General features: G+C 42.0%; 1 protein-coding gene across 4 annotated transcripts in view; it reads right to left on the bottom strand.

The window, feature by feature from the left end:
* The window catches only part of ATP11B (ATPase phospholipid transporting 11B (putative)), a 156068-nt gene that overhangs the window by 84562 nt on the left and 59302 nt on the right, over positions 1–12204 (bottom strand). For all 4 annotated transcript variants that reach the window (XM_088456371.1, XM_088456372.1, XM_088456369.1 and 1 more), the window contains exons 10-14: positions 11360–11441; positions 8756–8906; positions 7965–8162; positions 4207–4365; positions 2366–2541 (exon numbers count right to left, since the gene is read on the bottom strand). In XM_088456371.1, the coding sequence (XP_088312497.1) occupies positions 2366–2541; positions 4207–4365; positions 7965–8162; positions 8756–8906; positions 11360–11441 (766 nt within the window). The remainder of the gene's footprint in view (positions 1–2365; positions 2542–4206; positions 4366–7964; positions 8163–8755; positions 8907–11359; positions 11442–12204) is intronic.

Consider the following 12204-nt stretch of genomic DNA (forward strand, 5'->3'; position numbering starts at 1 on the left):
TAGCATGCTGAAACTGCTGTGGGTATCCTATTAAAGGGGGCAGCTTGGGAGTAGCCAAACGATCCACTAGCTGCATCACCACCTGAGACAAGGACGACACACAAGATGGCTCCTGTACAGGGGCTGGTAGACTGGACTGATGAGGTGGTTCTTTATAACAGACAGCAGACAAACCATCTTGTATAAAGTCCTGAGGGGACAAGTCTGCCAACAGGATTTCCATGAAACCAGCACAGGGGCCTCAACCTCCTGTTTCCCTTTACCTTTTGACATATCAATTATAAAGGTAACAATGCAATGTAATGTGACAGCCTTCACAAATAACCAGTAAATGTGTAGTACAAAGAAAAAAACCACACCCACCTGTAACAGAGAGATGATGAGAAAAAACAGTGACAGTTATAACTGACAGAAATAAAAGGCAGTATCAACAAAGCAGCTAGCAAAAGTCACATACAATGCATATGTAATTTAGTTGCAATGGGCCCTGAATCAACTACTCAAATCTTGGTAGGATATAGAGCACTATATACCTGACCCAGGGGAGAGGTATACAGGGAGACTGACCCAAAACCTCATGAGACCAAACCGCTTCAGCAGAGCACCGATAGCGGGCTGTGAGCATCTCATATGCACAAGGAGGGTAGGAAGAGCGACTCAGACGCGGGAAAACCCTTGATGGATCTGCGTCTGGGTTGGAGCTGTCTGGGGGGGAACTGCTGGGGGAGAGCCTACCTCCCCTAAGCTGTATCAGCGGGATGGGTACGCTGGCCTCATGGCAGCAGAAGCGTCTGCTGCTGATCCCCGGCATCTTACGATAAGGCCCCGTTGGTCTAGTGAGGGAGCGGACGGCCCCAGGCTCTCACTGCAGCGGCTTCTGGTGAGTCTCCAGCGCCATAAGCAAGGACTGCCGCACGTGATTTCCTTTAAGCGAGGAATCGCCTTACCTAACATCTCCATGAGTCCAGTTGCCGTCCGGGCAAGCTCTGCCGTGACCCGCCGAAATCACCAGAGATGTTACTGGTGTTGTGGCCCGGCGGAGGTAGAGGGAGTCGCAGTGCAGGCGTTTTATTACCCTCAGTACTGCTAACTCAATAACATAGAAATATAATAAAACATAAAATTAAAGCTTGGGACTGCCTGGGCAGTCCCCTTGTTAAAAAGGTGCGTCTGAATCCTGCCGCACCAACCTCAAAACTGAATGCCTGTTGCCAAGGGTGGGGTATATGTGGAGGAGGACCTGGGGCATCCTGGGAGCTGAAAGCTTAACTGTTTGTTGCCTGGATCACTCCAACCACATTATCCCCCATGTTATCCCTGTGGATCTCTAAGGACCCTAAAGAAGTTATACAGTTAACACCATTTTGGAGAACGAAAAACACTGCAGATTTTTATGACAATAATATGCAGTCATTCCAAGGGGGAATCTATTGCAGGCGCAATTTTTAAAAAAAAACCTGCGGCTCTGGGTTTTTCCCGCAGCCGCGGGGGTTTTGCTATTCAATCAGGAGACTGAAAATGGGACGCAGTGATTTCTATAGAAATCACTTTTTCTCACACCTGCAGAGCAAGTCTGATTTTTCCTAAAATTAACAATTTTAGAAATAATCAGCGGGACTTGCTCTGGGACCCAGGCGGCAAGTCCCCTCTCCCCCCCCCCCCCCCCCCCCCGATGACTAATTAAGCAATTGGAAGTTTCCAATCAGCTTAATTAGTCCTTACTTACTCACCTTTCCAAGCGGTGTCTTCTGCATCCAATGTCGGGAACCGGGTCTACTGCAGCAGCGGCGAGTATGTGTTTGTAAAAAAGTGTGTATGAGTGAGTGTGTGATCCTCCCCCCTCCCTGTAGCCGGCGCTGGGAGAACTACATCTCCCTGCAGCCCTTGTGCCCCCATCAGCCCCAGGGACTCCCAGCAGCCCCCTCCCCAGTGACAAAATGGAGGGGAGGTCATCAGAGACCCCTGGACAGATAAGGATAATTGTTTTAATTCTATGTTCTTTACGTGGGGTTTTCAAATTGGATACTGCGGGTATTGGGAGCCCACATACCGGCGGTAATCCAAAATTGTGAGCAAGGTTTTTTTTACCTCGCTTAACCTTGCCCCCAATTGATGAAAGGATGAGGAGAGCAGACCAAGATACCCCGCTTGACTCACTAGTTTTTGGCCAAACAATTAATTTCACTGGGGCTATGCATTAAAGAGCAATAGTTTAAAAGGCAAAACCTGCCATCTTGGGTTCAAACCCATTTCATACACTTTTTGTTAACAAATACTGCCGCAGTGACAATTATTCTACTATAAAAGGTGACAAAAAGCTAGAACACCCGTTTACACCTTTGTGGTAAAGGCCAAACATGCTTACCTTCTGGAGGCTTCAACTAAGGCTTTTTCATCAGGCGAAGATGCATAGTATTCCAACTGAGTGTTTATCCCATTTGAATATCGGAGACCATCACCAAAGCCATCTGGTTGGTCGTAACTTATTTGTACTGTGTGGCACAGAGAAACTGCTTTGAAGAAAAGCTCTTCTTCAACACTCTGTTAAATGGTAGAAATACTTTTTTAAATCCTCTTAAACACTCACTGTATAAATACATTTAAAGTACTGCAATTCTTTGAAGTGACCAGGCGCTAAAGAGTATGTGTGTCCAACCTCAATAAAACCAATATAACACAACTACACATGCTGTTCACCTCAAAAATGGGATGTTAACCTCCACAAAAAGTGCAAAAAACAACAACTGGAGGGAGTGCTGGCAATGGATTTAAGACTATAATCGGAAACTTTTTTCACGTTAAAGGGTCATAAAATCTATTAAAATGAAACAAAAAATAAATGGCAAATACTGCATCCACAATACTGAACTTTGGCTGTGGTATATTACTAATCCTCTAATATTGGATGTATGAAGTCAAGTCGTTAACATTGAGAAATACATCTAGCGACTACACTACTGTGCTGATCACCAAGAAAGTAGATAGAAATCTGGATATTCTTTTCTTCTAAAGCAATATTGACATATATGGAAAGCCAGTGGGGAAAATGCTTAAAACTGGTGCACATGTACAATAGAGGTGATCTACACCATAGTAAGTAATTAGAATTTTGGTCGTTGGTATAACAGCATCTTCAATAAATGTCGCAGATAACATTTTGCATATCAGTGTACAATTTGAAAACATTTTTCATCCTAATAAAATATAAACATGGCTGATAATTTTCTGGTTGGCATCAAGTGATGGCATGAAGCAAATTTATTTATTAGAAGCATTTAATGATTTTTAAGTGGAACCAGTCATACTACTCATATATATCTGAAATGGGATGTAGTTAATTTACCGGCGGCCGGCAGAATCTCGACATCGAAACCCTGACTCGGGATTAAAGATAGGCAGTGAAATCCCGACGCCTATCTTTAGCCTGATACAGAAATCCCGACAGCAGCCTTCCCGAACAAAGGCAAGCGGGGCATGTTAGGTGTTAGCAGCAGGGGTGGTTAGGTTTTGGGACCCCCCAAGGGGAAATTAGGGTTAGGATACTCACCGCTGTCGGGATTATTCAGCCGCCGATATTTCATACCCAACCCATCTGAAATATCTGTCTTCAGCATTCAATGTGCTATAGAACAGTTGAATACAGATGTATCCTCATACACCTAGCCTCAATAAGCCATGCAGTGTGAGACGCCTGGCATAAGTGAGCCGCCAGGTCCAGTGTAACTTTGCTTCTGCCAGGAGTCTCTTTCGCCCGAAAATGAAGTTAAGTCGCAATGTAATATGACTAAGATGCACCAGGACAGTGCACCGATTAATTTGATATGCGTTATTTGTATATCTATCTGTGTGGGACGGAGTCTGTAAACGAAGAACGGAAATTGACGTGAAATAAAGTCGTGGTCGGTGCAATGTAGCACTTCATATACAGATTCAGACTCAGTCGCACACAGATAACAAGTATTTCATTTACAAATGAATCAATCTCCTGGTGTGTCCTAGTCACATCAAGAATAAGACGCATTTTCAGGCAAAAAAAGATGCTGGGCACAAGAAGAGTTGCATGGGACCGGTTTGGCGTGACTGCAGCAATAGTGTATTAGGATACATCTATACATTCACTTAAACATTACCAGTAATCTGTAGACTGGTACAGAGCCTATTTTGCAGTTTGCAACATAGAGCACGTATGAGACGTGCGGGTCTTACCAAGCTTGTAGGGGAGCCATCCGGGAAATCCATGGTCACTCCTTCTGGCACAAGTTTTCCATTGATCTCTTGGTATTTAATGCCATTTACCGAACATTCTCTAAACTGCATCTCATTTTCAGTCAGTGTACCGGTTTTGTCTGTAAATATATACTCTACCTGTGAGAAGGAATGGTTAGAAAATTAAGTAATCAGAAAAGTTAATCTGGCAAAGAAAATTTTGTAAGAGGAGAACAAGTAAAAAAAGAAAAGTACATTATTTTTGCACGCACTGCTAAATCTGTTCCTCGGTACCCATCTGGGGAACACTGCTACCTTGAGGTGTAGAGGGAGCCCTATTTTAGGAGTGAGCACAACTCCAAACTAAAATGGTTTGTAAACTAATCCCCTCTACACTTGGTCAAGTTAACCAATAGGATATCAAACTTAAATCGACCACAAGATTTTAAACCAGTATTCAAAAAGACCAATATTCACATTGGATGAAATAAAGAGAGGGAACGCAGTGCCCCCCAGATGGATATAGAGAAATGGATTTTCATCAGTTTCATTGCTACCTTGGGGATTTCCAAAAAGAAGCCCTCAGAAAAGGGTATACTCAGTTAACAGTGGTGCATAGAACCTTGCTAAAGTGGGTGTCCTTAGTCACACATACACAATCTATAAAATTTAGATAAGGTAACACTGGAAAACCAGGTAGCTGCCCTACGTAGCTGTTCCATGGAGGCCCCATGCCACGCCGTCCAAGATGTGCAGACCAAAAGGATAGAATGTACAATCAGTTTAATAACGAGAACTGAATTGCAACATGCTATACTACCGGCTAAATTAATTTAAGACAATGTTTTATAATAAATGTAGGCAGAATACATTACTTTAAATATGAAAAAAAAATAACATTCATAAATACACGTTTTGCAGAGTAACGTGATGTGATATGCAAAGTCATGAGTCATTTTTGTGTTCAGAAGCCAAAAATCTATAAGTATCATATAAATTTGTTAAAAAAAAGCTTTTTCATAGCAGAGCTGTGTAATCATCACTTTACTTCCAAACTCTAAAAAAGTCAGGCCAATTAGTTGCATCAGTTGACCTAGTCAATATACACAATAAAAGGGTCAGTCTTTTTCATCCTGACAATTAACCCTTGCAGAACTAGAGCATTTGCAGTTTTAAACGAAGATGATGCATACAGAAAGGATGCCATTATGGCAAAAGCCTTTTGCATGGTGGTGACCCAAAGGGGCTCTGAATCTGGCTTCTGAGATACCTGGAGCATGGGAAACCTGTAAATCCCGGAATGGAGAAGAACAGGTAGGAATGTCAAAAACTGAAGGTTAACTGAACTCCTTTTGATGGTCAAGATATCCTTGTACTATTTCAGTGAGGGACCGTATCAGTATCTTAAGTTAATTCGGTTCCACCACTTCTGATGAATCCTAGAACCATATGCAGCTCTGGGTCAACAGGGTCACAAGTTGCACCTAGCTCTGAACGACCTTGAGGCAGCTCTGACTGACCTCTAAAGCAAGTGTAATACATAGGGGGGAATTCAATCAGGTGTGATAAGTATTTATTCCCACGATAAGCCAGATTTCATGAAATAGTGGCTCATCATGCGAATATCCTATCCCATTGGCCGCAGTTTTTCGCTACTGCAAATTTTCCATAGCATTTTACCCAAATTTCTTTTCACCACCTCCTGAGCAGGTGAAAATTGCTATTTTAAGTTAGAAATGTCGGGACATGGTTCAAGACCACTGGGACAGACTCTTTAATTACTAATTGGGCAAAAACTATTTTTTAATTAGCTTAATTTGACCAATCATGATATGTCATTTTTGGGGTGATAAATATGGGGGTGCTCTATGAATGGGACCAGTGTTTTTAAGATAGTAGGTGGGTGTCAGAAGTGTATTTTGAAGGGTTTTTCAAAGTGTCTTTAAATTACATATTTTTATGCACCCCTAATTTAAGTAGAACACTTATTTTGCCAAAAAACACACTTGCTTTCTATCATTTGACCATTTTAGAAAAATGCATATCACTGCCATTTGACACAATTAAAGAACTCCAAAAACATTAAGGCCACTACTACACTTCTGTACTGTTATCCTATATCACTTTGCCTTTTTTTTTGGGTACTGCCAGATTTATCCATTTTCACCCGCACTTATCGCGGGTAAAAGCACCAAGAATTTTTGAGCTACTGCCGCAATATGACTTTTGCAATTGAATTGCACGAAAAACGGGAGCGCGCATAGTCACAATAAGCAAAATTATTGCACAATAGAATCAAAAACTTAATGTGCGACAAGTTTTTGCACTATCGCGGCTAACTGAATTCCCCCCATAGCATCCTTGCTGCTTATGGAAGACACGGTTGAGAACAGGGGCGTTTTTAGAGAGGAGGGGGCCCATGTGCAGTCTCCGACACGGGCCCCCTCCTCTCTGTCCGGCGGCCGGCAGCGCACTGAGCGGTGTGCGGCCAGCGCTGGAGTTATAGACTCTGGGCACTAGAGAGCGCCCAGAGTCTATAGAGTATGCACTTGGTCACCGGGAAAATGGCTGCAGAGGACATTTTCCCTGTACTGTGCATGCACAAACGACGGAAAAATGGCCGCGGCAGACATTTACCAGTCGATTTTAGACCGCCGGACCCCCGCTCCGATGTGGGACTCTGGAGAGGTAAGTATGCTATGGGTGCAGGGTGTGCGGGGCACATTATAGATACGCCCCTGGTTGAGACTTACTTACACAAGTGGTCCTCGAGTCCAGCAGAGGGAAAATTCTAGAAGTGGCATCCACCAGTATTTAACTTCAAAATTACAGAAACACTTATGCAGGAAGACAATAAAAAAACAAAACAGCTTCAGCGAACGGGGCACGTTAGTGCTCCTAACTGATCTTTTTCACTAAGGACTCTAATTTCCTTAAACTCAAACAAAACTACAGCTGCGGAGCAGCTTTGATAGAAGATTTTGCCCTCCTGGGCACAGAAGTTAAACTGGGATCATAGTTTAGCCCAGGTAGGATGCAGAGGGGAGGAATTTACTTCCAATTTCAGATATGTCCCCCTATAGCCCCAAGGTAGCAGTGTTACCTTGGGATTAATGTTGTTTCAATTATATTATAATTGAAACAACATTAGAGTAAAAGGAGAGCAACCAAGTGGCTCTTATTAGCAATGGCAGTCAGAATTGTATGTATTTAAACATTCAAACATTTTATTTTTTTCTTGTTTAGTTAGACCGCATACAAAGTTAGACCGCATACAAATAAAAAAAAAGTTTCTTCTTTGGAAGCACAGTCAATCTTGGTTCTTGCAAATCATGTTGCATACCCACATACGCCTAGCAATGCCACAAACCTAGTTGCATGTATTGCCATGTCATCTTTTGTTATAGAGTTGTAAAGAACATTTTTGCAATATAAAAATGTCTAGACATTTTAGTCAGTCTCCACAAATATTTTTTTAATGTGAAACGGAGCAGCATTTAAGTATTGCTTGTGCTGTGTACCTTAAAGCACATGTTTTAGGTTTACTATAAATCAATCAATGTGGTAGTTTGTTAATTACCCTACTCAAAAGGTAGGAATGCATGTGATGCACTAAGAACAAGCACATCATAATGTACCAGATGTTAAGAAGGTGGAAGAAAAGGGTCATAGAGGGGACAAGAAGGACATTACAAATTAAGTAAACTATGTGTTATTTATGGTACATATTGTTCAACAGTGGCTAGCCATCATTTTACCTGACCAAGTTCTTCATTCAGGTCAGATGTGTTGACCTGCGCTCTTTGATTACTTTCTTCATGATATAGATCAAGGTCCCAACCAATAAAAAATGAGCCGAGGAATTTTTGCATCTCCACAGTCACATAAAGCGAAATAGGGATGATAAAATTATAAAGGACCAGGAATGCAAGGAAATCAGAAATGAATTTCAAAATCTGGCCGAAAGAAAAGAAAAGATTTGTATTAGTGCAAAACTAAACACACTTCAAGGAAATATTTCATAACTGTTCTACACAGATGTTAATTTCGATACAGCAAATAAAATATTCAAATTACATGTACAAATTAACCAATTAAATAAAAGAAATCTATAGTGTTTTGGCAATAATGTGATACTTATAAAGGGACATGTCCTATTGGCCCACTGGATATCCTGCCAGTCATGAATAACCACTACCCAATCCAGGATGGGACTGCTCATAATATTGAGCCCACAGATTTTGAGGCCAGGTTGGGCTGAAAAAAAGAAATGGAAAGTTTGACTTGCTGTGTGCCTGGGCAGCTTCCGTAATGTCTCTTTTAAAATTTATAATATAGTTAAAGCCTTTCTCTACTGCTGAGGGAAATAATGCACAGATAGCATCAGTGCTCTGAATTTAAAGAGACTAAAATGAACAGCTCTTGCACTATTCACGGACAACTTATAAAAGAGCACTTAAATATTGGAAATTGAATATTGGTAGCCAAATACAAACATTACCAACAGTTTCCCAGGGAAGTTTTGTGACATTCCGACATCTATACAGACCTTACTGCTATTTCTGTCATGTTCTGTTTTCTGGTTATACCATGGCTCATCCCATTTTCCTTCAGCTTGCCATGCGTACTTTAAGATTGTACTAAGAATTGCCTCAAATAGGAGAATGATCAAATAAACAAGCAGGAAAGTGTTCATGGACCTGTAAGAATAAACCAACTTCTGTGCTAAGTCAATATAGGAGGGTATATACAAACAGTGCAAGAGTGTAGAGACCAGGAGGGACATTTACATTCAGTTTAACAAACTAGATCTAAAACGAATAAGCTACTATACAGAACAAAAACCCAACATGCTCACAGGTTTGAGAAAGATCTCAAATACATCAGATGAAATATCCTAATAAAATCCCTTTTTAAAACTTTTCCAACTCCATAAAAGATGATATGTCATAGATACATTTTTATATATACAGTGTGTGTGTGTGTGTGTGTATTATATATATATATATATATATATATATATATATATATATATATAAAATCAGTGTTCTCTCCCCAGGCTTTCTGCGGGCACATCACCCATCAGAAATAGCCTACCGCCCGGCACTTTACCCCACCGACCCCTGCTGTGGAACGCTGGCCTCTGAAGTGACAGGAGGCGCAAAGAAGCCTCCAATCGCTTCAGAGGCAAGCGTTCCCAGTGATGCACTGCGTGGGTGACGTCATCCGCGACGTGCGGAGCCTGCCCCGCGCGCCTGCCGGATCTTGTTAGATCCAGTCAGCGCGAGGCAACGGGAGTGGAAGCGTGAGCGGCCAGCAAGTTAAGGTAAGTTCAGGGCTGGGACAGGGCCAGGAAGGGCCTGGGGCACTACCTAAGGGGCACTATTTAAGCCTGGGGCACTGCATAAGGGACCAGCCTGGGGGCACTGCATAAGGGACACTATTAAAACTGGGGGCACTGCATAAGGGACACTATTTAAACCTGGGGGCACTGCATAAGGGACACTATTTAAGCCTGGGGGTACTGCATAAGGGACACTATTTAATCCTGGGGGTACTGCATAAGGGACACTATTTAAGCCTGGGGGTACTGCATAAGGGACACTATTTAAGCCTGGGGGCACTGCATAAGGGGCCAGTCTGGGGGTACTATTTAAGCATGGGGCACAACATAAGGGACCAGTCTGGAGGCACTACATACGGGCACTACTTCAGCCTGGGGGCACTGCATAAGGGCAAAGCTAAACTACAGGGGGCAATGCATAAAGGGGAAAACTACAGGGGGCACTGTATAAAGGGCACAAATACAGGGTGCACTGCATAATGCGGCGTGCGCATAATTGCGAAGGCCCCTACCCGGCTAATTTTTTATGCCGCTCGGCTGGAAAAGATTTCTGGGGAGAACTATAACTATATATATATATATATATATATATAATTTAAGTTCCACCTTATCCCCAGGACCCCAATCGGGAATACTTGCTCTGGTGCCCTCCTGGAGGGTATGTGCCCCCAAATATGTCAAGACAACCAAATGTGGCAGGGCAAAGCTAATAATTTTGAGAGTCAGTGTAGGGACTGGCCAGATGGAAAGACCTTGGTGTGGTTGGCCAGCTGGACTAATTATTGCAATATTTTGGAACCAACATTCCCTGTATTTACTGTTTGAAAAGCAAGTGAGTGCAGAGTTTGTATGATTTTTTGTATATAAATTGTGTAGTCACATGCCAAGGGCACCCCAGATCTATTATTGTCAACATACATGGCATTCATTGGATGTTCATAAAGCCATCGCCACATGGGTACATATCAGTACGGTTTTTATTTTACAAAGTGAACCATGGGAAAATATGGCTAAATGTTAACCCAAAAAAGTAATACTATATAAGATATACATGCATAGCCTCCATATTGCCTAATGCTGGCCATACACCTGCACGACCAGCTTAAGATAAGATTTACATACGATTCAACCGGAGCTCCCTGGCAGTCCTGACGGCACGATTTGTTGTTTTTCTTTGCACACGATCTGTAGTACGATTGATAGTGTGCCTCACGCGCTCATCAGGGAAAAGCCATTGAAATGACATTAATGGACGCACAATGCATAGCATGCACAACATACACTGTAGGATCTGCACACGATACGATGGACCATAATGGCTGCACATCTGATCGTACGATCCGTTTTAGGAGCTGCGGGAGCGCGCATCGGATCGTATCCTACTCCAAAAATACACGATTTCTACACGATTCATCATAAGACTCGTCGAAAATCGGGCAATCGGCCTGAAATCGTGCAGGTGTATGACCAGCATAATGATGTTTGATTATGGAGTAACAAAGAAAAAAAGGTGAGGTCTGCATTTTTGTACATGTATCAGTCATTGGTTTGTAAACATGAATAGGGAATAAAAAGCAAATAAAAAGGAGAAATCAACTGCCTAAATCAATTCTTATCATGCACATGTAGCACTAAATACAACAGTCTAGTTTTCACTTGTACCTTCTAAGTAATTGATAAATTGAGGCATGGTATATTGTAGTAAAGTCAATAAGTTTAACAAGCAAATATGACAGCTATTTCTATTATCAGTTGCAGTTTTTGTTTTCTCCTAGCTCTATTTGAAAATGTAATGTAAGAGAGTCATACTTTTCCACAGCAGAACGTTTTTGTGATTTACTCTTGTAATTTAATGCCATTTTTGCCTCCATCCCTGTGTATACGGCCACTCCTACAAAATAAACGCAAAAGTAAGCACAAGTGAACAATAGCAGAACAACTGTAGCTTGGGATGTATGGTCTAAATCTGAACAATGATATGTTTTTTTGCATAAATGTTAAAACAGAACGCCAAGTTCAGAGAATAGTGGGAAGGTTTGATTATTTACTTTGTATTTGGAAATGGACAGATTAGATAACAAATCTGCTATAAAGATACAGTTTTATCCAGATCTGATCTTAAGGCACTGACAACACACAACTCTGAATGGACAATAGAATTTGGAAGGTGGAGGTCTCCCTTTAAACCCTTTCCACATTTATTACATCATTGTAAGGGTGCTGGCACTGGTTGGCTAATTAAATTAACACCTTTCCATAGGTATCAGCTTCGTCCAAATGAAAGAAAGGAACTTGAAGCATGTGTAGCTAATACATAACGGCAAGAGAGGCTCTCAAAATAGTCATAGAACTGATGGTTTGACCTGCCGCCTATCAGTTCTAGCTTGTGGTAGGCCCTTTCCTTGAACCAGCTGTAGATTGTGCAGACTATGGGACTGATTCAGAGATGTACACAATGCCGATATTTCCACAGATCGAGCGATTGTTTGCCATTGCGCATGCATGTAAGTCGCACGGCGTATGAGCAGCGCTTTATTGCGATTACCCTCAGAAGATTAATTCGCAAAGCGAGTGACAGGTGTTCAGCATTTGAGGGAGGTAACAGGGGGGTTTGCCAGGCAAACGCTGGAGTATCTGACCATTTTAACACCGTT

Source organism: Taudactylus pleione, unplaced genomic scaffold (genome assembly GCF_031769625.1).
Source record: "Taudactylus pleione unplaced genomic scaffold, aTauple2 ptg000702l, whole genome shotgun sequence".
In the NCBI taxonomy this organism is placed as follows: Eukaryota; Metazoa; Chordata; class Amphibia; order Anura; family Myobatrachidae; genus Taudactylus; species Taudactylus pleione.